This window comes from Castor canadensis, chromosome 16, assembly GCF_047511655.1.
Source record: "Castor canadensis chromosome 16, mCasCan1.hap1v2, whole genome shotgun sequence".
Classification (NCBI taxonomy): Eukaryota; Metazoa; Chordata; class Mammalia; order Rodentia; family Castoridae; genus Castor; species Castor canadensis.
Window position 1 is genome coordinate 16,170,060 of NC_133401.1, and position 27,049 is coordinate 16,197,108.

General features: G+C 53.0%; 1 protein-coding gene across 6 annotated transcripts; it reads left to right on the top strand.

Moving 5' to 3' along the window:
• The first annotated feature begins 60 nt into the window (after positions 1-60).
• Positions 61-26,695, top strand: Clasrp (CLK4 associating serine/arginine rich protein). Of its 6 annotated transcripts, none has more exons than XM_074057593.1 (21): positions 61-180; positions 1,026-1,152; positions 10,739-10,836; positions 11,351-11,452; positions 11,613-11,692; positions 14,753-14,837; positions 15,577-15,725; positions 16,581-16,677; positions 18,194-18,272; positions 18,350-18,423; positions 19,799-19,840; positions 20,499-20,714; positions 20,844-21,131; positions 22,588-22,857; positions 23,193-23,232; positions 23,548-23,608; positions 23,804-23,862; positions 23,968-24,014; positions 25,691-25,797; positions 26,360-26,384; positions 26,568-26,695. In XM_074057593.1, the coding sequence occupies exons 2-21, from the start codon at positions 1,054-1,056 to the stop codon at positions 26,608-26,610; spliced, it is 2,061 nt and encodes a 686-aa protein (XP_073913694.1). In that variant the 5' UTR covers positions 61-180; positions 1,026-1,053; the 3' UTR covers positions 26,611-26,695. The 6 variants fall into 6 exon arrangements, 4 of the variants coding, with proteins under 4 accessions (XP_073913694.1, XP_020028559.2, XP_073913695.1 ...); XM_020172970.2 differs by having other exon boundaries at positions 25,715-25,797; XM_074057594.1 differs by lacking the exon at positions 61-180 and adding an exon at positions 10,324-10,651.
• The last annotated feature ends 354 nt before the right edge of the window (positions 26,696-27,049 follow it).

Consider the following 27,049-nt stretch of genomic DNA (forward strand, 5'->3'; position numbering starts at 1 on the left):
GACTCCGCCCACCAAAGAAGCCACGCCCCCACACTTCACCCCTACCGTCTCCAGGCCCCGCCCCAGCGGAAGCGGAAGCTCGTTCCGCGATGCTCCGCCCCTCCCCTTCTCACGGCCTCCCATTTCCGCTTCCGGTGCGGGTCGCGCGCGAGCGCAGCTGAGGGAGGCGGCGACCAGCCGGTGAGTGCAGGCGTCGGGCCCGGACCTTCTGGCTTTCGGGCGGCGTCAGCCTGGCTTCGCCCTCGTCTCGGGCTCTCCGGGTACTGTCGTGGGTCTCTGCTGGGCTCCGACCCTGAAGCCCGCCCGCTCGCTCCTCGTACTGACGGGCCTCAGGCCGCGCCCCTGTCCGGCTGTGGGCCCGATTTGCGCTATCGGACTCGGCCCTGACCTGGTGCAAGAGCTCAGTCCCAAAACCCTCGGGCCCCGCCCCAACCTCAGCCTTCCCCCTATACTACCCCCCCCCCCCCCCGTATTTCGCTCGGCCTGCATGTGCTACTCCCCTTTACCTGGCTGCCCTTCCCGGGTCAGCCCATTCTAAAGACCTCGGGCCTGCTGTCTCATAGCGCATCCCCACGCCCCTCCTCCTCCCTCAAGCGCCACCTTCCATCCACACCCTTCATCTGCCCTCGGCCCCACCTCCACACCGCTCCCGGGTTCCCGTGGGGCTTGCCCTTCCTCCACCCGCCCCCACGGGTGGCTCCTTTCCGCAAGCTTCTGCCGGATCTGCTCAGGGCCTGCCAAACCCTTTCATCTCTACTGCAGCGCATGCAGTCTGGGACCCTGCCCCGCTAAGGGACGCGCACCCCAGAAGTCAGGGTTTTTCAGATTTTCAGAATGCGCTGAGCTGCTGGAACACAGTTGCTTGAGCTTGTGGTCCCCGGGTTCTGCAGCCTCACTTCCCATCCTTGAAGCCGAGGGACGTGGTATTTAGGATTTTCTCTGTCACCAGCTTGTTAGATGACAGGGACTCTGCTTCTATGGTTTTTGCAGCCCGTCTGACTCTCCTGGTTACCTCACCCCCCCAGGTTGAAGCCTCGTCTTGGCCTCACCACCATGTGGCACGAGGCTCGGAAACATGAGCGCAAGCTTCGAGGCATGATGGTCGACTACAAGAAGAGGGCAGAGAGGCGGCGGGAGTACTATGAAAAGATTGTGAGTGACCAGCCTTTCCTCTGGGTTGGGCAAGTCCTCCAGTGATGGGGTCCTGGTCATCCATGGTTTGGAAGCTAGGCTTGGTGGGGCACAGCTGTAATCCCAACTACTCAGGAGGCAGAAAGAGGAGGATCAAGAGAGTGGGAAAAAAAAAAAAAGTGGAGAACTGAGGTTCGAGGCTAGCCCCTAACAAAGTGAGCTGAAGATCCATTCTGAAAAAAACTACAAACAAAAAAGCCTGGGGGGCGAGGTTCAAGTGGTAGAGAATTGAGTTCCGTCTCCAGTACCAAAAAAATAAATAAATAAATAAATAAAATTTAAAAATTCCCGTGGAAATATGTCTGGGGCTTAATTGTGGATAAGGACCTGTGCAGGGTTCTGTGTGACCTCAGAGTGCACACCCAGAGTTAGGAAGAAGGGAAGACATGGTAACTCTTTGAGCAGTGAACACTTAAGAGTGGCCAACTCTGGACACCATCTGTGTTGCTCATTGCTGTGTTCCCAAGTGCCCACAAGAGCACAGCCCCTCTTGAGGCTTGGCACCCAGTAGCAATGCCATCAATATTCATTAGTAACATCCGACCACCTCCCTCTCCTGTTTTGATGCTTCAGTTGCTTTTGAAGAAAAGACTAAACACCATTCCTTGACCTAAAAGACCCTTGTGCCCTGGCCACTGCCAGGCTCACTGCTGTTTTCTTGTGCTTTTTGGTGACCCTGAGGTTTGAACTCAGGGCCTCATGCTTGCTAGTCAGGCCCTCTTACTGCTTGAGCTAGTCCGCCAGCCCTCCGCTGCTTTTTTGGACAGCTCCACTGGCTGTTTTCCATCACTGCCACTGCAGGGCTTTGGCCTCTTAATGCCTCCCCTCACCTGTTTAATTCCTGCTTGTCCTTGGGACCCCAGCTTGAAATGAGCTCTTGTTTACCTGGCTTGGTTCTGGGGGTGATGTTTATGTACACAGTCTCATGCCACCTTCTTCAGGGGTCAGAGAGATCTTTTGGACCACAAAGCTGACCCTGTCCCTCCCTTGTTCAGAACTCCTCCATGGTTCCTTACTAACTTTGGGAGAAAGCCCAGGCCTCAGTCTTCAAGGCCTTACATAGTTTGGCTGCCCCCCCACCCGCTATAGCCATGCTGGGGGTGGAACCCACATGCACAGTAAGGCAAGCTCTGTACCATTGTGCCCCCCGCCACCCCTCCAGCCTCCATGGTCTGGCATTTGCCCTCCTCCCAATGTCTCGTGCTTTTACTCCAGTCATCCTGGTTTCCTCATTATTCCTCCACTGTCCCAAGCACCTCAGCAGCCCCTGGATATTTGCATTACCTCTTCATGCTTGGTTAACATGCTCTTACCATATAACCATTCTTCAGGGAAGTGTGTCTTGTCCCCAGCCTCAGTTTGGTGCCCCCTGTACAGGTCGTCATTGCTCCCTGTTCTCCTTTGTGTGATGTAACACACTTGAGATAACAGATATAGAAAACATTTATGGGTATTGTATCCCCGCCCCCATCCCCTAGCTCTGTGAAACTAGAGACTAGGTATATTTACATCACATTTACATCTGGAATTTGGGCCCATCGGGTATGGTTTGAATGACTAGAGAAAGAAACTACTATTAACAATAACAGTTAACTATTCAGTTGCTCTGGCATGAGGCTGTTTAAGAGGGCTTTATTCATTTATTGTGGGATTTTTCTTTTTTTCTAAGCTAGGGTCTCTCTGTGTAACCCAGGCTGACTTCATAACTTCAATCCTCCTGCCTCAGCCTCCTGAGTACCAGGATCACAGGCATGTGCCACCACACCTGGTGTGAGGCAGCTTTAGATGCAAGGATGGCTGCTCTTGCCTGACTCTTAAAGCACAGGAAGTTTTGAGAGCTCCACACCTGTGTCTTGTCACCCAGGAAGTATCTCCTGGTAGAGGGAGAGCTGTCACTGTGGTGTCAGTAACCCTAATGTGTCTGAGGGCAGGGCTGAACTTGGTTGTCAGAGTTGAGACCCAGCAGTGGGCTGGGAACACAGCGGGTGCTGGGGCATGAATAGCTGTCAGATCCGGTGCTGCCACCTTGCCACATCTTGCTCAGTCCTTTCCCAGGCCTGCACTCTAACCCAGACCTCTGGCCCTCACCTCTCTCAGCTCCTCATCTGGACCTTAGCCTGAGAAGTGGAGGCACAGAAAGGTGAAGCAATTTGTGTAAGGTCACACAGCCAGCAGGCAAAATGCCATAATGGTTAGGCCTTTAGACTTTGAAGTCTCGGGGCCCTGAGTTCATATTTGAACTATTCTACTTACGTACAGTGTCACCTTGGGCCAGTGACTGTCTTCTTGAGCCTCGTTTCCTCTATTGCATGTGAAGTGCCATATTCTGTACAATCAGATTTGGCTATGAATAACAGAGACCTGAAACCTCAGTGGTTTTATTTCTTACTTATAGAAGAGCCCATATGTGGCCAGTCCTGCTGAGGACCTAAGCTGCTGCTGTTTTTTTTTTTGGTGATGGTAGTACCAGGATTTGAAGTCAGGGCCTTAATGCTTGTTAGGCAGGTGCTCTACCACTTGAGTTATGCTGCCAGCCCTTTTTGCTTCAGTTTTGTGGGGTTTGTGTGGTTTTTTTTTTTTTTTTTTTTTTAAATAGGGTCTCACTTATATCTCTGGTCAGCCTGGACCATGATCTTCCTATTTCCATTTCCCATGTAGCTGGGATAATAGGCACCTGTTACCACACCCAGCTTTTTATAGGTTGAGATGGGGGTCTCACCAGCTGTTTGCCCTGGCTGGCCTCAAACTGTGATCCTCAGTACCTGGGATTATAGGTATGAGCCACCATACCCAGCCTAAGGTGTGTTTGCTTGGTGTTCTGCTACACACAGCTTTTCCTAGTGTTGTCTCAAGATCTAAGAAGATTGCTCATGCTCTAGCCTTTATGTCTTCATCCCATCTAACAGGGAGAAAGAAGGAAGGGAAAAGGAGCAAAGGTGCTTTTTCTGGCTGTTGAGAAGATTTCTAGATCTTTTCCTGTGATACTACATTCTTTTCCTATTGGCCAGAAAGTAGGCCCATGATCACTTACATTGTCAAGGAAGCTAAGAAGGGCTGGCAGAGTGGATCAAGTGGTAGAGTGCCTGTCTAGCATGTGTGAGGCCCAGAGTTCAAACTCCAGGACAAAAAAAAAAAAAAGGAAGGTAAGTGGTATAGATTACTTTATTCTGGGAGTTTTGGCCACAGAAGGAGTTTGTTGTTATAGAAGGTGGGGTGGTGTCCTATGGCCAGTCAGGGAGGGTGAGAGTAGCTCCCTGGAAAGCTTGTTGGAGCTGAGTGTGCCAGCCTAGGGTTGCCCTGTGACTATTACTGGATAGAGCTGAGCCTGGCTCCAGGCTGGGGTGGTGTAGAGGAAGGAAAGAAGACTGGAATTGGGGCATTTTGAAGGCCTGGGGCTCCAGGCTCCACTTTTTGTTAGCAGGGTGCCTCCTGAGCTTGCTGCCCTCAGGACGGTGGCGATAACCAGCCCCCTCACTGGGTGAAAGGAAGAGCTTCACAACAAGCGTGTAAGGGGTGCTTTGTGACACAACCCATACAAGCAGCCAGTGTCCCTGTTTGGAACGTGATGGGCATTCAGATCTGTGGTGCCGAGCTGTGGGAGCTGCTGGCCCAGGGCTGGTGACTGCTGTGAAGATGGGAGGGGGTTGTACTTAGCTCCCCATCTTAGTCTTCGGCCAAGAGAGGAGGAGGAGGTGGTGGGGCAACTGTAGCCAAGCCAGGTGGACTATTGCAGGCCGAGTGTGTCCGTAAGCAGATGGTTTCTCTGCTCCTGACTGGGCCTTGTGCCTGTACTTTCTCATTCTTCAGTCCCTAGCTGACCCAAGTTCTGTCATTGTTCTGTCCTTGTCAGCTTCCTTATATAATCAGTGGTTTGTATAAAGAATCAGTCCCAGCAGGGAGTGGTACACCCCTGAAATCCCAGCACTTGGAGATTGAGGCAGTAGAATGGAAAGTTCCAGGCCAGTCTGAGCTATGTAGCAAGACCTTATTTCAAACAAAAATAAGGGCTAGGGGTATAGGTTAAGTGGTAGAGTGCCTGCTTAGCTAGAACTAGGCCCTAAGTTCAAACACACAAAAGAAACACAGTCCCCTGTTGATATGAAAGGGGAAATAAACCGGTGTCTGCTGGGATGTCACCTCTGAGAAGGCCCAGGCTGAAAAGCTTCCTTGACTCGCCAGGCATTCCGGCCTCCTCATCTCAGCACTGGACAGTGAGCCTGAGACTGGAGCCCAGGCTGTGTCATTCACTGCCATGCCCTGGCCCAGGGCCTGGCTTCCAGTGGGTGCTTGCTGGCCAGGTGAGTGAGTGAATGGATGGATGAAACAGAAGTGATTTCAAAGGCAGGATGGTCTAATGGTCAAGAGTAAATTCTGGATTTTTTGTGTTTTGAGGGATTGAACCCAAGTCCTCGTGCATGCTAGGCATGTGCTTAGTCCCCCACGTAGATTTTGGATCTTTTATTTAAATTCTGTTTTTGAATTAGTATATAGTTTTTGGATCTTCAGCATGTGTTTGTATACCCATGTTCATTGCAGCATTATTCAGCATAGCTAAGAGGTAAAAACAACCTAATGCTTTTTTTTTTTTTGGGTAGTACTGGGGTTTGAACTTAGGGCTTTGAGGTTGATAGACGGGTGCTCTATCACTTGAGCCCTGAAGGAAGCTAAATGTCTGTGGATGAATAAATGGATAAAGGAATTGTGGTATACATGTACAGTAGAACATTATTCATCCTTAAAAAAGAAATTCTCTCCTACCCTCCATTGTGGATGAACTTTGAGCACCTTAGACAAGTGAAATAGCCAGTCACTAAGACAGTACTGCGCAGGTCTGCTTACACATGGTATCTGAGGTAGCCAGACACTTAGAAAATAGTATGGTGCTTGCCAGGGTCTTGGGGAGGGGGGAATTGGTGTTAGTGGTACAGAGTTTTAGTGTTTCAGGGTGAAAATGTTCTAGAGATAGGCATACAGCAAAATGTGTGTAGTTAATGCTACTGTACTATACACTTAGAAAAGGGCTAGGGCTTGGGGGTAACTGAGTAGTACAGCACTTACCTAGTATGCACAAGGCCCTGAGTTCTACCCCCAGTACCTCAGGAAAAAAAAAAAGGCCAGTGACCAGGTGTAATCCTAGCTACTTGGGAGGCTAAGATCAGGGGGATTGTGGTTGGAGGCCAGCTCTGGGGAAATAGTTGGTAAAACCTCGCCCCTAAAATAACCAGAGAAAAATGGACTAAGGTGTGGCTCAAGTGGTAGAGCACATGTTTTGTAGTTGAGAAGCCCTGAGTTCAAACCCAGTCCCACCAAAAAAAAAAATAACACTAACTGCTGGGAGCATGGCTGCATTGGTAGAACACTTGCTAGGTGAGAGGTCCCAATACTGCAAATAAATAAATAGATTTAAAATAAATAAGTAAAAATGGTTAAGAGGGTAGGTTTTATGTTATGTGCTTTTCATCACAATAACAAAATTACTCACCCAAAACAAAAAACAAAGCAATAGCTAAGTATGCTTGATTCCAGCACTCTGGAGGTTGAGGCAGAAGGATTGTGAGTTCTAGGCCAGCCTGGGCTACTTTGTGTCAGGAAAAATAAAAATTTAACCAGGCACCAGTGGCTCATGCTGTAATCTTAACTACTCAGGAGGCAGAGATCAGGAGGATTGAGGTTTGAAACCAACCCTAGGCAAATAGTTCTTGAGACCCTATCTTGAAAAAACCCATCACAAAAAAGGGCTGGTGGAGTGGCTCAGGGTGTAGGTCCTGAGTTCAAGCCCCAATACCACACACAAAAAAAAAAAATTAAAAAGATATCTATTATACAAATATTTCCTACCCTTTTCTTTGCAGTATTTCAGTTTGAATTCAGGGCCTTGAACTTGCTAGGCAGGTGCTTTACCGCTGGAGTCGAGACTCTCAGGATTCAGGTCCTAGTTCTTATGGTACAGTCCCAGGCCTGTGGGCCTCACTGCTCTGAGCCTGGGTTTCCAGGTCTGAAAGATGAGAAGAGTGGTCCACCTCTCCATGGTTGGAAAGCGGGAGTGGGGTGTGTATGGACTACATTTAGCTCAGTGCCTTTTCCAGAATTTCCCAGCAATGGCCTCAGTGCTTTTCCTCCCTGCTCACTATGTGACACTCCTGGCACATCAGTACTGCCATGGACTGCTCCATGCTTACCAGATTCCACCTTGCATGGTGTCCCCTGAGTCTTGGCCTGAGCCACCTCAGAAGCATGGGGACTCTTGACCTTGGGCTTGCCTGGGCAGAGTGTGCTCTTCCAGAGGTGTGGCCTAAGGAATTTCAGGAAGCATTCAGGGTGCAGGACCTTGAAATCTTGGACAGGTCCCTGCCTCCTCAGTTTCTTCATGTGAAATGTGATGACAGTGCAGCTCCTGACACAGAGCAAATGCAGAGCAGAGGGGAGCCGGGTGCCAGCCGTGGTCTCAGGGAGTGTCCTTAGTTCCCACACAGTCGGCCTGAGGGTGTAGGAGGAGGGGACATGAGGTAGTGAGTGGTGAGGGAACTGGGAGCTTGAAGGGTTTCCTCAGGGTCCCAGTCTCTAGGTAGGTGTTTTATCATTTGATCCATTCTGCCAGGCCTTAGGGGCCCAGTCTCTGTTAGCTTTCCTCACTCTGTTCCTGAGCACCTGCGTGGGGCCAGGTCCTGGGACAGCAGTGAACAAAGCAGATTCCTGCACCCTGGGAGGTGCCCTTTGCAAGTGGGAGCTGAAGTGGGCGCTCTGAGGGAAACAAGTGAGGCTGAGGAACGGGAACTCTTTAGATAGGACTGATCAGGAAGTAAGGCTGTGGAAGGGGATCTGAACTATGTGATGGAGCAGCCCTGCTAAGGGTGTTCCAGGCCACAGCAACAGCAACACCGAGCCAGGAGTGCCGTGGAAGCCTGTGTGCCCAGAGCAGAATGGTATGGTGGGGGAGATGTCAAAGGGATGTCAGAAGCCAGGGATGTGGTCTGATAGGTGTCCAGCAACTCTGTGGCTGTGTAGGGAGGACTCATAGTGCAGTGGCTGCACACAGCCCAGGCAAGGGGATGCGCTGGCTGAGGTGTGAGGGGGTATGTGTCCCAGGATTTGATGGGTCCAGAACAACTCTTGGGTTCTCTGATGTGGCTCCAGCCAGAGCCCAGCCCTTAGCAAGCTCATCAGTTTTATCCTTTTCATGACACACTTGTGACACTTGCACTTGATGCCATGCTAGGGCTCAGGCCTGGAAGCCACAGACTAGGGGACAGTCTCCCTAACTTGGTGTCCTTTTGAAAACAGTGTTTTTTATTGATTGATTGATTGATTTTTCTTTGTGGTACTGGGGTTTGAACTCAGGGCCTACACCCAAGCCACTCCACCAGCCCTTTTTTTTTTTTTTTTTGTGAAGAGTTTTTTCAAGATAGGGCCTCAAGAAGTACTCTTCGGGGGCTGGCTTCAAACCTCGATCTTCCTGATCTCTACTTCCTGAGTAGCTAGGATTACAAGCATAAGCCGCTGGTGCCCGACTTGAAAACAGCTTATTGAGCTAGAATTCCCATACCTACACAGTTCACTCATTTATAGTATATAGTTCAGACTGGGGGCATGGCTTAATGGTGGAGTTCCTTGCTCAGCACCACAGAAACAGTTTAAGAATTAAAAAATAAAGTAGGCAATTCAGTGCCTTTCAGTGAAGGTTGTGCACCAACAACAGGAAAATTTGGACCAGGTGTAGTGTCTCATTTCTGTAATCCCAGCTACTCAGAAAGCAGAGGCAAGAGGATCTCGAGTTTGAGGCCAGCCTGGGCTACATAGTGAGATGCTGTCTCAAAGAGAAAAGAAGCTGGGTACTGGTAGCTAAGGCCTGTAATCCTAGCTACTCAGGAGGCAGAGATCAGGAGGACTGTGGTTTGAAGCTAGCCCAGGCAAATAGTCCGCAAGACCTGTCTTGAAAAAACTCATCACAAAAAAGGGCTGATGGAGTGTCTCAAGGCAAAGGCCTTGAGTTCAAACCCCAATACCACAAAAAACAAAAAAAGAAATACAAAAGGGCTGGAGATGTGACTTAAGTGATAGAGTGCTTGGTTAGTAAGCTTAAAGTTCTAGGTTCAATCCCCAGCACCACAGGAAAAAAAAAGGAATTTCATTATCCAGAAAGAAAACCTGTACCTGTTAGCATATGTTTTTACCCTCCCCACCTCAGCCCTAGACAGCTACAGCGCTACTACTCTGTCTTTCTGCATTTGCCTGTCATGGACATTTCCTGTGAATGGAATCATACAATGCTCGGTTGTGACTGCCTTCTTTCATTTAGCATGATATTTTCATCCACATTGAAGCAAGTATACTTTATTCCTTATTGTGGCTAAGTAATATTCCACTGTATGGCTGTCCCCTCTCCTTTTTTTCCCCTGATCTGTTGATACGAAGTTTGGGTTCTTTGTACCTTCTGGCTGTTGTGAATAATGCTGTTAAGAACATTAGTGTAGCTGTGTGCAGTGGCTCACGCCTGTAATCCTAGTTACTCAGGAGGCAGAGATCAGGAGGATTGGGGTTTGAAGCCAGCCTGGGTAAGTAGTTCTGGAGACCCTATCTTGAAAATACCCAACACAAAACAGAACTGGTGGAGTTCCTCAACTGATAGAGCACCTGCCTAGCATGCCTGAGGCCCTGAGTTCAAACCCCAGTGCTGGAAAATAAGAAAAGAACATTAATGTACAAATAGTTGTTTGAATACCAGCTTTCAGTTCTTTTGGGTGTGTACTTAGGAGTAGAATTGCTGGGCCATGTCATAATTATTAATTATTTATTTTGCTGTCTGGGGATGGTATTCAGCCTAGAGCAGCCTAGGGAAGTGCTTTACCACTGAGCCCTGCTCGCTACCCCTGTTTAACTTTCTTTTTTTGCAGTACTGGGGTTTGAACTTGGGGCCTTCAGCTTGAGCCACTCCGCCAGCTCTTTTTTGTGATGGGTTATTTTTGAGATACTGTCTCACGAACTATTTGCCTGGTCTGGCTTCGAACTGTGATCCTCCTGATTTCTGCCTCCTGAGTAGCTAGGATTACAGGCATGAGCCACCAGTGCCTGGCCCCTGTTTAACTTTTTGAGGGACTGAATTTCTTGTCAATACTTTTGTCCTTTGAATTTCAGCTGTCCTACCGGGTGTGAGGTGATTCTTTGTGGTTCTGACTGATATTTCCGTGGCGATTACAGCATGCTTACGTGGTCTTGCTATCCTGGAGGCTGGTCCAAGCTGAGTGCTCAAGCCTGGCTCTGAATGGATGGCCCTAGGTTGAAGTGGGGGAGAGTAGAGGGCAATAGTCTAGGCTGGGTATTGGTACTGCCTGTGCAGAAGTAGGAGGCAGAGCTCAGAACTGCTGGCTACTCTGAGGAGGAAACAGTTGCCCTGTCTTTGGAGCCAGTTGAGGTGCCATGACTGCAGCGTGGCTTACCTGGGGGTACAGCCCACTTAATATAGGTGAGCTCTCTGCCAGGCTTGGCTTAGGGGTCCAGTGGGCCATGGAACTCAGCTGAGTGGTGACCTCCATCCTGTCTACCCCTGCAGAAGAAGGACCCAGCCCAGTTCCTGCAGGTCCATGGCCGAGCTTGCAAGGTGCACCTGGATTCTGCTGTTGCTCTGGCTGCCGAGAGCCCTGTTAACATGTAAGACTGACTGCCCTGCCCAGTGGTATCCTTAGCTGGAGGTTGGGCATTGGACAGGTGGTAGAGAGTCTAGCAGAGGCTGTGGGGGTGTGACAGACCTGTGGGGACACAGACAGGGAAGGTAGAGGTGCTTATCAAGGTGACAGTTACAGAGACCACTTAGAGGAGCATGGTGGGGCCAGGCTGAGGCCCAAAGGAGACAGAAGGTGGAATGGGGGAATGTTGGGGGCCAGTGGGGGCTCCTCCAGGGGCTCTAGGGCCTGATTTAAGTTCTCAGGCAATAGCTTGACCCTGAGAAATGAGGCCCCTGCTCCCTAGGCTTCAGGTGGGTGGCCTACTCCATGCCCCAGGAGCTGGACTACAGATGAAGTGGGGGACTGAGCTGGGGATGAGGTGAAGCCACAGCGCTGGTATTGGGACTGAGGATCAGGCTCCCAGGCCCGAGGCAGTGGGGAACAGGAGTAATGCAGACCCTAAACTACTGCTTCTGTGCTTTTCCATTGTTCCTGCTCAGGATGCCTTGGCAGGGTGACACCAACAACATGATTGACCGCTTTGATGTCCGCGCCCACTTGGACCACATCCCCGACTACACCCCCCCGCTGCTCACCACCATGTAAGCTGCCTCTCCAGGGACTTGCCCAGGACCCACAGCACACCTGTTCCCTTTCTACACCACCCCTGCCCCAAGCCTTAGCCATCCTCCTTGTCCCTTTCTGTTGGCTTGGGCTGGGAGCCTCACTCCCTCTGATCTCGAGATCTTGACTTCCCTGAAGCTCCCCGGAGCAGGAGTCAGATGAGCGGAAGTGCAACTATGAGCGCTACCGAGGCCTGGTGCAGAACGACTTCGCAGGCAGTGAGTGACGGGGCGGGCTGTGGGGAGTGGGGGGCCCTGGAGGCTGGAAGACCCAGACAAGGTTGGGAAGAGAAGTTTTGCCCAGGTATTTCTTTACTGAATGGCTTTGAGTTCTGGTCCTACCTAAGTCACTGACTCGCTCTGTCTGTACCCCTTCACCTTCTAGACCTTCATCCTGGTACTAGGAATTGGCACAGGGAATGCCCAATGGCCAGGAGGTTCCTGTCAAGGCCGCCTCCACACGCCTTGTCCTCTGATTCTGTAGTCCTTTCTTTTTTTTTTTTGTGCACTGAGGTTTGAACTCAGGACTTTGCACTTGCAAAGCAGGTGCTTTACTACTTGAGCCATGCCTCCAGTTTAAATTCCTCATTTGAAATGAAGTTGAGAGTGATCAGCCAGCTGCTATGCAATCACAGCCATCCAGGATTCTCTTCAAGCCCAGCCTCAGCACCATCGCCTTTACAGAGGGGAATGTGGGCCAGGGAGGCACACCTGACAGACTTTTCTGTCGTATTATCACTCCATACCTGCAGAGCACCCAGCAAGGCGGAAATAGTACCCATCTTACAGACAGGACATTGAGACTCAGTGGTACCCAAGGACTTGGGGTCTCCCAGTGTCCCTAGCTACTTCAGCCTCTTGATAGGGCCTGCACCCTCAGCCAAGCTAGTCCACATGCAAGTCTCTTCCCTTCTTCAGTTTCCTCCTGGGGAAGGGTGACAATGATAGCTGGGCACATGGAGTGGTTGTGAAGTTTGGCAAAGCGGTGTAGAAAGCCTAGCTTCAAGTCTGGCACATTCCACCCCCCAGAAGAGCTTGCTAGAGACAGGTGCCAGTGGCTTACACCTGTCACCCTAGCTACTCACAAACCAGAGATCAGGAGGATCGTGGTTTGAAGCCAGCTCAGGGCAAATAGTTCTTGAAAATACCCAACACCAGCTGGGTGCTGGTGGTTCACACCTGTAATCCTAGGCAGAGGAGGCTGAGATCAGGAGGATTGCAGTTCAAAGCCAGCCCCAGGCAAATAGTTCCCGAGACCCTATCTTGAAAAAAACCCATTACAAAAAAGGGCTGGTGGAGTGGCTCAAGGTGTAGGCTCTGAGTTCAAACCCCAGTAGCGGGGGAGGGAGGGAGGGAAGAAAAGAAAATATCCAATACAAAAAAATGTGCCGGTAGAGTGGCTCTGCCTAGCAACTGTGAGGCCCTGAGTTCAGAGCCCAGAACTGCCAAAAAAATGAAAGACTCACTTAGCCCCAGATTACTGATTTTAAGGTATTTTTGCTCATTTGAAATCAGAGCAAAATCCTAGTAATCTATGAGGCTGTTAGAACCAGGGAGACTTGCCATGCTGCTGCTGTTGTCTGCCCTCACCCAAGGCCACACTGGTTCCTGGTCGCAGAGCTCCATCTCTGTCTGCATTATTTGTTCATTGCATAGTGATGTCCCAGCACTGGTGGCATGGCAGGTGCTCTGGTGTTGGGCTGGTGGGGGTGAGGGAGCCTCTGGAGAGTCACATAAGCAGTGATAACACATTGTGGCACCTGTTTTCTTTTTTTATTATTATTTTATTATTCATATGTGCATACAAGGCTTGCGTCATTTCTCCACCCTGCCCCCACCCCCTCCCTTACCACCCACTCCCCCTCCCTCCCCCCCCACCCCCTCAATACCCAGCAGAAACTATTTTGCCCTTATCTATGATTTTGTTGAAGAGAGAGTATATGCAATAGGAAGGAACAAGTGTTTTTGCTGGTTGAGGTAAGGATAGCTATACAGGGAGTTGACTCACATTAATTTCCTTGCATGTGTGTTACCTCCTAGGTTTATTCTTTTTGATCTAACCTTTTCTCTAGTTCCTGGTCCCCTTTTCCTATTGGCCTCAGTTGCTTTTAAGGTATCTGCTTTAGTTTCTCTGAGTTAAGGGCAACAAATACTAGCTAATTTTTTAGGTGTCTTACCTGTCCTCACCCCTCCCTTGTGTGCTCTCACTTTTATCATGTGCTCAAAGTCCAATCCCCTTGTTGTGTTTGCCCTTGATCTAATGTCCACATATGAGGGAGAACATACGATTTTTGGTCTTTTGGACCAGGCTAACCTCACTCAGAATGATGTTCTCCAATTCCATCCATTTACCAGCGAATGATAACATTTCGTTCTTCTTCATGGCTGCATAAAATTCCATTGTGTATAGATACCACATTTTCTTAATCCATTTGTCAGTGGTGGGGCATCTTGGCTGTTTCCATAACTTGGCTATTGTGAATAGTGCCACAATAAACATGGGTGTGCAGGGTGGCACCTGTTTTCTGAGGAACACAGGACAGGGTCTGGCCAAAGCAGGGTCAGTGAGGGATGGATGAGCTCCCTGGTGAGGTGAGAGGCGATGCAGGATTGCAGGTCGAGAATGGCATGCAGAGGCCAGGATAGGGGTGCTGAGGTGAGCTAAGGGCCTTCTCCTGAGCTGTGGAGGGGGGCGAGGCTTCGTCACTTCCCACCTTGCCCAGTGCAGCCACCTGATGCCTCAGATAGGAAAACTGAAGCCCACAGAGGGAAGGAAGGGAATACCCTGCAGGAGGGTCAAGGAGAGTACGCCCAGGGAGCCCCGAGGTGGGTGCAAGGGATAAAAGAGGGCCCAGGTCATCCCAGACCACACTTCATTTAAACAGCCTCAGAGGACCACAGTGGAATGGCCCAAGGGGTCCAGGTGACATCTGCATCAGAAGCAGCCTATATAGTTCTGAAGGGTCCCACTGGAGGCCTCCACAACAGCAATAATGTAACAGTGCCAACTTCCAAGCACTTGCTCTGCCAGGGATCCCGTTTACACCAAATGAAACTGGGGCACATGGGGCTTATATCACTTGAGCAAGGTCACAGGTGGAGTGAGTGTGGTGGAGCTGGGGCTGTACTGTAGTTTCTTGTGCCCCAGCAGTTAGGTGGTGATCATCTCAAAGTGGTGACTCCTCCTCTGGCTGTCCCACTCTCCTGCCCCCACTGTAGTTGTTCTACTGAATGCCTAGTGTCCCTAACCCACTCTGACTCATGAACTCCTTGCAACAGTCTCAGAGGAGCAGTGCCTGTACCAGATCTACATTGACGAGCTATACGGAGGCCTGCAGAGGCCCAGCGAGGATGAGAAGAAGAAGTGAGTCGGGACTGGGGAGAAGGGGCCTGTGAGCCCAGGAAGGTACTGGGCATGGCACCTGGCAGATGCTCTGGACAGGAGGAGCTGTGGCGGAGCACAGGCAGATAGGCTTTGCAGAAGGCATGGTGTCCCTTGCATCTCAGCTGTGGTGTGGGAGGTGCAGGTCTGGTGCGGAGGCCTCTGGGAAGACAGTCCCTCCAAGCCTCATGCCCCTCTGTGAACTGTGCGCTGAGCTTGTAGCATGCTTGTCCTTGGGCCTGTGTGCAGTGAGCTGTGGCCAGTGTTGCTCTGGAGAGAGGCTTGTCAAAGCCATGTCCCTTGAGGAATGGCTGGGGCTGGGACCTTACTTTGCAGCTGCTGTCTCTGCACTCCTTCCTGCCTGCTCCCTGGGGTACATTGGGCAGCACTTCCAGGAGATTCCAACTCCTCCTGACAGATGAATTCAGCAACGGTCCCCCATGAGGCCCCTGAGAACAGAGCTGGGGCACGTTTCTATCCACTGTAACTCTGGGCCCCATACTTATGGAACTTTTGGTCTGGTTAGGCGACAGACCTGTCCCCCAATGTGGGCAGGGCTGGGAAGCCCAGGATGACACCTGAGTCATCCTGGATGGTGGGCAAGGAGGCCTTCCATAAGATGAGGTGATGGGCTGGTACAGAACGGAGTGGCACTGCCTGGTGGGCAAGAGCAGAGCAGCCTCAGTGGACTCTGGTGCAAGGGACTCGGTGCTCATCCTAGGCTGGCAGAGAAGAAGGCTTCCATTGGCTACACTTACGAGGACAGCACTGTGGCCGAGGTAGAGAAGGTGGCAGAGAAGCCAGAGGAGGAGGAGTCTCCCGCCGAGGAGGAGAGCAACTCGGATGAAGATGAGGTCATCCCCGACATCGGTGGGGTCCCCTCTCTGCCCTCCCCACCTGCAGTCCCTGGGCATCGTTCTCGTGTCCTGTCCCTCACCCTCTGGGGTGCCCCGTGCTTACAAACCCCTTCACTTTCCTGCCTCAGCACCTCAACCTCCTGCCACTTCCCTGTCCTCCCTCTTCCTCTGTTCCACACGCTTCTATGTTCCCCCACCCCAATCTCTGTCTCCCCCTCCCCCATTTCCAGGGCACTGTCTTCATGATGTTTTCCCCCACACAGGTGTTAGCGCTGGCTTTTCCCACTTGTGAAGCCCTCTCTCTGCCTCTTGCTTCTGCTCTATTCGCTCTTCTCTGGGAAACAAGCAGTCTTCCTGATAGAGCTGTCCCTCATCCCCCAAGCATCTGTCGCCTCATCCCAAGGCCTGCCACACTCCCCGCCCATCCAAATACCATTGAGCAGACATTTGTCTACACACCTCTCATCCTGGCATCCAGTCTGCCTGCTGGTGACTGTTCACTCTTGGACAGAGCCATACGTTCCCACCCTCCACGTGTTCATCACTCGCCCCACTCCTGAACACCCATTACCCGCCTCCCCCCCCCCCGCCCCGTCTTCTGCCCACCTCCTCTTCAGTTCACCATCTGTCCGTTCCCCTCCTCCCTCATATCCGTAGCAGCTCACTCATGTCCACCTTTCTGTCCTGCCATCCACTGTGTGGTGCTTGCTGCTACCTAAGCCCCAGGCCAGCCTGGGGAATGCAGAGCTGATCACTCCCTCCCTGAAGTCTGCTTAGTCTGGTGGGCTGTCCGCCCCACCTCTGGGGCACTGCCCCTTCTCCATTCTCTCCCTGGCTTTGGCCCCTGACAGCCTTTCTCTTGGTGCAGATGTGGAGGTGGATGTGGATGAGCTGAACCAGGAGCAGGTGGCAGATCTCAATAAACAGGCCACAACCTATGGCATGGCTGACGGGGACTTCGTCAGGTGAGGCCTGCCTGCCAACACCCTGCCTTCTTTTTGTCCATACCTCTGGTACCAACAGCCACCCTACTACTGGGCCTGTGTGATGGGTACTTGTGACCCCACTTTGTGTACAAGCCGAGGCTATACCTCACATTGTACAGCCAGCCCTGTTCAGTATGGCCAAGGGCAAATGGCCCCTCAAAGCTCCCTGGGATCTTAGGGCTGGTGAACAGCGCCCTCTAGGGGAGCAGCTTCGGTAGCTGAGGTTTCCTATCCAGATTGGCACCATCTGATACAGTGCACTGTATTACCTTGGTCCCTGTTTTCTCCTCTAGTGTGTTGACCCAACAGTTGCTGAATTCTTGTGTTTTTTTGTTGTTGTTTTGTTTTTGTTTTTGTTTGTTTTTTGAGACAGGATCTTCCTTTGTAGCCCAGACTGACCTTGAATTTGCTCTATAGCTCAGGCTTGCCTTGAATTGGATATTATACAGCTTCAGCTTCCCAAGTGCTAGGATTATAGATGTATACTGCTCTACCCAGTACTTAGTGCTTAATTCTGGTGCTTTTTTTTTTTTTTGTGGTGCTGGGGCTTGAACTCAAGGCCTTCACCTTGAGCCACTTCACCAGCCCTTTTTTGTGAAGGTTTTTTTCGAGATGGGGTCTTGCGGAACTGTTTGTCTGGGGTTGATTTTGAACCGCCATCTTCCTGATGTCTGCCTCCTGAGTAGGTAGGATTACAGGCATGAGCCACCGGTACCTGGCTTTTGCTGTGTTTTTGATGGCACTGGGGTTTGAACTTGGCCTCATGCTTGCTAGGCAGGCACTCTTCCACTTGAGCCATGCCTTTAATCTTTTCTGCTTTAGTTATTTTTTAGGTAGGGACTTGTGTTTTTGCCTGGGCCAGCCTGGACCTTGATCCTCCTACTTTGCCTCCCACCCGTGTATCTGGGATGACAAGCACACACTATGATGCCCATCTTTTTAGTTGAGATGGGGATGTTCATTAACTTTCCCTGTTGTCCATACCCCTCTCCCTCGGTCTTAAAACATGATTCTCTGGATCTCTGCCTCCCAAGTAGCTGCTGGGATTACAGGCTCTACTCTTAGCTAGGTTCTGAACTCTTTCTTTCTTTTTTTTTTTTTTTCCATGTTCTTGGGGTTTGAACCCAGGGTTTCATGCTTACAAAGAAGGTGCTCTACCACTTGAGCCATACTTCCAGTCCACTTTGGCCCTGGTTATTTTGGAGCTAGGATCTTGAGAACTGTTTGTCTGAGCTGGTCTCAAACGCCAATCCTCCCAATCTCAGCTTCCCAGGTAGTCAGTATTACAGGTTTGAGCCACCAGTGCCTGGCTTTAAGTTCTGAACTCTTAATACCAAATCTAGTGCCTGGGCCATGGAAGGTGCTCAGTAAATTGTATGGAATGTTTCAAAGATGGGACAAGATGACATGGGGTACCTCTCTACCAGGGCTCCGCTCACTCACATTGTGACCTATGCCCCCTCCATGGTGATTCCCCCACTCCACCCCTTTGTAGGATGCTTCGGAAAGACAAGGAGGAGGCAGAGGCCATCAAACACGCCAAGGCCCTGGAGGAAGAGAAAGCCATGTACTCGGTGAGGGCTGGGGGCCGAAGGGGGCAGGGTAGTCCTCAGGGAGGGCATACTCCTAACACGCTTGGCCCCTTCCTCAGGGCCGTCGTTCACGGCGCCAGCGGAGAGAGTTCCGGGAGAAGCGGCTGAGGGGCCGCAAGATCAGTCCACCAAGGTAGGGCTTCTCCCCTGGGCCTCCCCCACCAGTCAGTCCCAGAGACTCTGAGGGCAGGATTCAGGGCAGGAGGGTTCTTTGGAGGTCGAGTTTGGCTAGAGGAGAGTCCTAATGGGGCACTAACTGGTCTGAAGTGACTGTTTGGAGGTAGTAATGGCCTTGGGGCATGTGGGCGCTTTCCCCTGCCAACCGTTCCCCTCATCCTGCTGGGTTTGGGGTCTTGCATCCCTCCCCAGGAGCCACTGGGGAACGGATGGATGGCTGCCATCAGCACTGGCTGGAGGAGGAGAGGGCTCTGCCCTGCTCTACTACTTGGTGCCATCTCTGTCAGAGTGGAAAAGTGACTCCCCTTTGTGACCTGCGGTTTCCTCCTTGGGAAACTGGGGCACCATCGCCTGCCAGGAGAGGGCATTGGGCCAGCCACCCCTTGGAGGTCTTGGGTGAGCAGTCCAACATGGACTTCTGGGCCTCGTGGCCCAGGGCAAAGCCGCACCTCTTTTTGTCACATCTCTGTTAAAGGACAGGGATTGAGGGTGCTGGGAGGCTTAAAGGATGCTGTGGGCTTAGGGTTTGGTGTGTAAAATATTAGAGAGCAGAACTGACTTGGGTCTGGTAGCTCACACTTATAATCTCAGCTACTCTGGAGGTTAATTGGGAATATCAAGGTTTGAGGCAAGCTGGGGCAAAACGTTAGGACCCCATCTCAATAAGGTGGGCCTGGTGGCCTGCGCCTGTGATCCTAGCTGTGCGGGATCACACAGCTAGGATCTTGGTCTGAGGCTGGCCCAGGGCTAAAACATAAGATCCTATCCAAAAAAATTAAGTAAAATGGGCTGGGGGGTGTGGCTCAAGTGGTAGAGCACCTGCCGAGCAAGCACAAGGCCCTAAATTTAATCCCCAGTACCACCAACATGAATAAAAAAGAGCAGCACTGATTCTTGCTGCCATTGTCATTAGCATAGAGACATCATGTCTGTGTGGTCAGTAAAAGCTTGGGGCCACATGGCCTGAAATTAAACATGGCTCTTTCATTTCATTTATGAGCTGTGTGACCGTGGGCAAATGACTTGACCTCTCTGGGCTGCTGTCTCATCAGAGAGTTATTGTGAAAAACCACTGAGTTGGTTGCTGTAAAGCACTTAGTGCCTGGCACATACTAAGCAATTCAGAGTGTGACTATTTTAGTCTTCTTATCGGTAAGCCAGAACCCAGTTAAACCTGTGAGGGAGGGGAGCAGGGGAGGGCTGCTGCACGGGTGTGTTGCTCTGGGGTCGGGTGGGTGAACTCCATCAGACCCTCAGATGGGGGCTAGGTCCAAGTCCACATCAGCTGAGATGCACACCCTCCTCACCTGCCCTGTCCGTCCTCTCCACAGCTATGCCCGCAGAGACAGTCCCACCTATGACCCCTACAAGCGGTAAGTGAGGGTCTGTGTGAGGGTGCAGCCTCGTCCTCGGCCACTCCACAGTCACATACACTGTACACCGCGATCTTTGGGGTTGTGGGTCTTTAGCATTCGGTGTTCCCGGCTTTTTCTTCAAATTTGAGCCTTTATCTTTCTAGTTTAAATACAGTTCAGTCTTTGCTACAATCCATCAAACGTGGCAGGAAGGGGTGACTTTGGAACCAAGTCTCTTTGATTAATTAGAAATGACTAGTGAGAAGTATGTGGCACTGAGTGCTTGTCCCAGGTGTAGGGTGGGTGTGGCAGTGGTTAGGCCCCCACCAGTGGGACAGGCTGTCTAACTCCACTTCCATTCTCTGAGCTCTGGGAGACTCAGGTCCATTCAGGTCCACTCAGCCTGGACAGAGTAAGGAGGGGCAGGGTGGTCCTGGTGCTATGGAAGGTGCGGTTAGTGTTCTGTGTGTGGGAGTTAGGGATTTTATGAGAATGGAACTGTACACACTTGTACTTGAGAGCTCCTTCTTGCCCATTTTTACTGGGTTTTGTGGGGCTGGGAGTAGGGCTCAGGGTCTCTGACTCCCTCCCTGGCTCTCCAGCACTGCTCGGGGCTGTCATCTTCCTTGCTCCGGAAGGAAGCTGAACTGCCTCCTGCACGCTGGCCCTCTTACAGGTCACCCTCGGAATCCAGCTCTGAGTCCCGTTCACGCTCGCGCTCCCCGAGCCCAGGCCGCGAGGAGAAGATCACCTTCATCACCAGTTTTGGGGGCAGCGACGAGGAGGCAGCTGCAGCTGCTGCTGCAGCCGCTGCATCAGGGGCCGCCCCAGGGAAGCCCCCTGCGCCCCCGCAGCCTGGCGGCACCGCGCCGGGACGCAATGCCAGCGCCCGGTCGGTAACGCACGCTCGCTGCCCTCCCTACGACCCCCGGCGGCCGCGGGCATGGGGGGCAGTACGCGGACGGAGAGGGCCCTGGGCAGCTGGCCTGCGGTACTGACCAGTCCTCTGTGCCACCTGCAGCCGCCGTTCCTCCTCTTCCTCCTCCTCTTCTGCTTCGAGGACCTCCAGTTCCCGCTCCAGCTCCCGCTCTCGTTCCAGTTCCCGCCGCGGAGGCGGGGGCTACTACCGCTCTGGCCGCCATGCCCGCTCCCGTTCACGCTCCTGGTCCCGTTCGCGCTCCCGCTCCCGGCGCTACTCTCGTTCCCGCAGCCACGGCAGGCGACACTCTGTTGGTGGCTCCCGTGATGGCCACCGCTACTCTCGTTCACCAGCCCGGCGTGGCGGGTATGCGCCCCGGCGCAGAAGCAGGTGTGTGTGCATATGTGGTCGGGCCAGTTTGTGCCATTTTGGAGAGGGAGGTGACCTGCCTGGGCAGAGGGGATAGGCCCAGGCCACTGCTCTTCTCTCTGGAAACTCTTAGTTTGAACGGGGCAGTGTAGGTATCCACTGTGTTCAGAGAGTGCCAAGCATGTGCCTGTGGGGGCAGAGCCTAGCCACCTGGCTCAGGAACTCTCTGGGACCTTTATCCCTGCTCCCAGAACATTCTTTCAAGGCTGCAGGGAGCAGAAGTGCAGTGTGCTGTATGGTTGCAGGAAGAACCTGGGAATCCAGTGATATCCCAGTGGAGGAGGCAAGGGTTGCTGGGAAGAGGACTGAAGAATAGTTGGGGGGAGCATCTCCCCTCCTCCCCTTTGCAGGTAGGGCAGGTGGAAGGCAGGGTCTCTGCTGAGCAGATGCAGCAGCCACATGGGTGTGGCCATGCTGATGAGCTCTGGGCCTCCATGTGGGGACTAGAGACAGCTGCTGCATTCTGATGGAGCCCTGTGCAGGCGTGCCATGAAATCACAGAAGGCACTTAGAACAAGGCCTGGCCCAGGGTGTGTGCTGTTCCTGTCATCAGCATTGCTACCTGTACTGTGGCACAGGTCATGTCAGCCACCTGTGGGAGCCGGCAGCTAGAGCAGAGGTTCCAGCTGCTCCTACTACAGAGATAGCACGTGTGCTCTTGGTGCATCATTGACTACCCAGTGATCGGCTGGGTGCTGCCCTGGCTTCCTTTTTTTCAAGAGCAGTTGAGAGTCTGGAATTTTAAAGGATAGCTCTTGTTTTCTCAGTACTGACAGCAAATACTAATTCACAAAAACCCGAGATGAGGGCTGGTGGCTGATCTTGAGACTCTGGTTCAGTCCTCGCTACTGACAACAAAACAAAACAAGGTAGCCTGGCAAAGACAACTTCTGACTGGGTGGGTACTGGCTTCCAGGTCATTTCCTGCAGCCTGATCCCAGGTGAAAGGTTTGGGGCAGGGACCACGAGACTCAGGGGTGCTCTGGCTTGGGAGTCCCTGCAAGGATTCAGTTGTGTTCCTGAGACTTGTGGGGGCAGAGGGATCCTTGCAAGTGTCAAAACCCTGAACCCCAGCAAGAAGAGGGTGAGGGCACCCTGGAACACAACCTTGAGCTGGATGGATATGGCATGGAAAGGGCTCCCAAGGTCACCTGCCAGGAAGTCAACCAGCGGTGTCTAGGAAGAGAGGAGCCAGTGGTACGGGGTACTGTCTTAGGCCTCTTGTGTCTAGTGAGTTGTCTGTGTAGAGGGACGGTGGCAGGGATCAGCGGGGACTTGTGAGAAAGAGCAGTGGAGGGGCACACCGGCATTCCATGGAGCCTCACAGGAGGCAGGGAGCTCAGATGGGCTGAGTGCCTCCAACCCCTGTAGCCTCATGGCCTTTCTCTTGCCCCACTCTGCCCTACCGCACCCCCAGGAGTCGCTCCCGTTCTGGGGACCGCTATAGGCGGGGAGCCCGGGGCCCCCGGCACCACAGCAGCAGCCGCAGCCGTAGCCACAGTAGCTGGTCCCTCAGTCCGTCCCGCAGCCGCAGCCTGACCCGCAGCCGAAGCCACAGCCCCAGCCAGAGCCAGAGCCGAAGCCGCAGCCGCAGCCGCAGCCGCAGCCAGAGTCACTCACCATCGCCCCCAAGGGAGAAGCTGACCCGGCCGGCAGCATCCCCTGCTGTGGGCGAGAAGCTGAAAAAGTGAGTCCGAGGGGGGCAGCTGGCAGGGGCATCAGTCTTGGAGGGGGGTGGGTAGTCTACCTACTGCTTTTGTTCTCACTGTGGAAATGTGGTCATGACTGGGGGGATGGTCTGAGGAGGACATAGCCATATTCCAGGAGGTTCGTCACAGCTTTGTCATGGGTAAAGGGTCAAAGGGTACATGTCCCTGCCTTGGAGGTTCTGTAGGGGGAGAAAATGGATTGGAGAGGGAGGTGGTGACTCCCTGGGGGTCTGAGGCTCATGACCTTGGCTCTTTGGTCGGAGGTCAGTGCTGAAGCTATGGGGTAGAGGTTACATCTCCATTTCCCACCCAGGACTGAGCCTGCCGCTGGTAAAGAGACAGGAGCTGCCAAAGTCAGTAAGAATTTGGAACTCGCCCGTCTAAGTCCCGCCAGCAGCAGTGCCCGAGCTGGGCCCGGTGGGCCTGTGGGGGGCCCAGGGAGCCGGGAGAACAGCCCAGGGATGGGGGAGGAAGAGGGCCTGCCCTAAGAGCCATGTCCCCTCTTTGCCTCACTGCATACTGGGCTCCACTGTCCCTGAGCCTTGCAGAGCCTTGTGGTCATGTCTGCCCCTCCCCCCACTTCCTGCAAATCCCAGGCTCTTGGCTGAGGTGGCTTGGGGGAGCTCCAGGACACCCACCCCCTCTCTGCCTCTTCTCCCCTTCCCCAGCCCAAGTTGACACCACAGGAGAAGCTGAAGCTGAGGATGCAGAAGGCGCTGAACAGGCAGTGTAGGTCCCACCCCTGTTCCCGGGCTCCTGCCTGTTTTCTCTGTCAGGCAGCACTGGGGACCCTGGCCCTAGCTGAAGCTGGAGGCTTCCCCTGGCAGGGAGGCACCTCAGGGAGGAGGGGTGCATCCATTTTGCTGCCATGCCCAGTGTTGGGCAGCCTGGCTCTTGAGGCCACCTCAGCCCTATGTCTTCCAGTCAAGGCGGATAAGAAGGCAGCTCAGGAGAAGATGATCCAGCAGGAGCACGAGCGGCAGGTCAGGAAGGAAGGTGATGGGGGTTCGGGGGGGGGGGGGCCCTGGCCAGCCTGGCCAGTCTTTTGCTTTTTTGCCTCTGTGCCTCATGACCCCACTCTGCTGCAGGAACGGGAGGATGAACTGCGTGCCATGGCCCGCAAAATCCGGATGAAGTAAGGCCCCCTCCTGTGACAGTGCCTCACCTCGCCTACAGGGCAGTGCCTGGCCCTCCGGCTCCTCTCCCTGTCTTCTAACTGCAAGCCTTTGCTGTCCCTCGGCATGCCAGCTTCTTCCCCACATCCCCTAGGCCTCTCACCTCACTCAGAACCCCTTCCCGACCATCTGTCCAGAGCAGTGCCCAAAACCCTGTCCTTCACCTGGTATGAGCTTGGTGTTTTCTGTTAGGCACTTATGTGTCTCCTCTAAATTAGGTCTCTGTCCTCAGTGCCTAATAGAGTAAGTGGGGTTTTTTATGTTGTTTTGGCTTGCTAGATAGGTGCTCTACTGCTTGAGCCACTCTGCCAAGTCCATCAGTGTTTGGTTAAAATGTGAACTGAAGCCATTTGCTGGCTCACTGGTGGAAGCAGTGGCTTCTCTCTCTGCTTTCTCTTTTCTGTCCTCCATTGCAGTGTTGAGTTGGGTATTGGGTAAGGGTCCCTGAGCCTGGATCACAGATTTGGGGTTCAGTTCTGCCTGTCTCTCTGACCACGTGGCCCTGATGCTGGTACTTGCCTCCTGATGCCTCACTTGAAGTGGGACAGTCCTCAATATCCACCTCATGGGCAGCCAGGATTAGTGCCTGCAGGAGCTCAGCTCACCCAGGTCCCGTAGCACTATGTGTTAGCAAGGAGGGATCAGTCGGGCAAGGTCTTGTGCCTGAGTTGTTTCTGGTTCCACTCTATTGCTGTGAGTCAGTAAGCAGCAGCTCACCCTCTCTGAGCTGAGCCTCCTTCCTGAGACAGGTAACATCTGTGCCCATCCCACAGAGCTACTCCAGGAAGCCTATGCCCAACACCCGGACCTGTTGCTATTTCCACTTGTTGCTGTTGTGTTTACTGCACGTCCACGTGGGGGCTGCGGAGGAGGCCCTGTATTGCTCTTAAGTGGAGGAGGGCCAGGTGCTGGGGGCTTAAACCTGCAGTCGCAGCTACGCAGGAGGCAGAGATCAGGAGTATTGTGGTTCAAAGCCAGCCTGGGCAAATAGTTCACGAGACTCTATCTCAAAAAAAAAAAACTCATCACAAAAATAGGGCTGGTGGAGTGGCTAAAGGTGTAGGCCCTGAGTTCAAGCCCCAATGCCACCAAAAAATGAAAGTGGAGAAGGGCCATGCATTGTGGAGCATGCCTTTAGTCCCCAACAAGACCTTATCTCTGGGGGGAGGGTAGGAAAACCAGGCTGGAGGTGTAGCTTGAGTCACAGAGTGCCTGTCAAGTGCAAGGTCACGTTCAAACCCAGCACCACCAAAAAGACGGGAAAACAAAAAACCAGAAGAGCCAGGGACTCGGGGTTGTTGTCAGTCACACTTTGGCTTCTGATCTGGCTCTGCCACCTCACTGCAAGCCTCTGTCCTGTCTGAGCCTGTTTGCTGGTCTGCTCAATGGAGAGTCATCATCCCCCTCCAGGCGGACAAAGCATCCAGTACATGCAGCCTTGGGTGCCAGTCCTGCCCTGGCCACTCAGCATGTACCTGTCCCCACTGTCTAGTCCTCCCTCAGCCCTGCCAGCCAGTGTCCTGTGTCCAGTGGGACAGTGACAACTGCCCCCTAATTTTGCTGCTCTGCATGTCTTGAGGGGGTCTTAGCATATTTGTGTTCTCTGCAGCCCGCAGGTACTTACCCGTTCCCCCTGGTTCCCTCCCCTTTCCCCCCGCAGGGAGCGGGAGCGCAGGGAGAAGGAGAGAGAGGAGTGGGAACGCCAGTATAGCCGCCAGAGCCGCTCGCCATCTCCCCGTTACAGTGAGTGTCCCCCCTTGGCCAGGCTGCTTCCTGCACTGGACGGGGCTCAACATAAAGAAGTCGGGTGTTGTGGTTCAACCCTGTAATCCTAGCACTCAGGAGGATGAGGCAGGAGGATTGAAATTCAAGGCTAGCCTGGGCTATATAGGGAGACTCTCACAGCTCCCCCCCCACAAAAAAAAAACCAAAACAAAACAAAAAACGGGTGTGAGTGTAGCTTAAGTGGTAGAGCACCTACCTAGCAAGCTCCCAAGCCTTAAGTTCAAACCCCATTACCGCCAAAAAAAAAAAGCCAGGCAGAGTCACTAAAAATCAGGGAGCATTGTCCACGTGAGCATATAAATGAATGCTGAGCACAGGCACCTGTGTGTGCATGGTGGGTCACTTCGGTCTGAGGTCTAGGAATGAGGAGCAGTGCTGCTTTCCAGCACTCTGGCGGGCTGCCAGGGACAGTGTGCAGTCTCAGAAAAATGACACTGGCCTTCAGGACCCCAGCTCCAGGTGGGGAGGAGCCCTGGCCAGGCAGCTACCCTGTCATCACCCGCACTCCTTTCCTTTCCAGGTCGGGAATACAGCTCTTCCCGGAGGTGAGGACTAACCCCAACCCCACTCCTCTAGTGGCAGGGCTGGGCTCCTCTGTTGCAAAGCTCCTCCTCACAGCCCAGTCCCCAGTTACTGGAGCCCCTTCTGGTGGCCCCAGAAGTGCCAGTGTGCATGCACTGAGTTTCCCTGTGTCCCGACCACTCATGGACCTCCCCTTCTCTCTCCAGGCGCTCTAGGTCACGGTCCCGAAGCCCACATTACCGACACTAGGTGGAAGGGAGGGGTGAGGCCGGGTCCTGGCTGAGCTGCGATGCTGCTGGTTTTCTCTAGTGAAATAAAAACAAATGTTATTTAATGCCCTTCCCTGGGCCTGGTGTTGTCTGTGTGGTTGGTGTGGGCCTCAAACCCAGTGTCCACCAGCCAGGGTGGGACTTGGTCTCGCAGGGCAGGTGAGGATGCTGTGGTAATGTACAACCTGCTGCAGCCCAGCAAAGCCTGCTGGGAACAGGGGCCAGCTCCAGGGAGACCAGGCCTGTCTGTGGACAGGGCGTCTGGCCCAACCTGTGGAGGATGGGCTGCGACTCACTCTGCCCAGGGGCCTCTGGTGACAGGTCCAGACCTCTTCCCCGCCCTCGCCCGGCCCCTGCCCTGGCCTCACCCACCCCAAGAACCGGGAGCACAGCTTTCTGTGCCAATCCTGTTGTGCCCT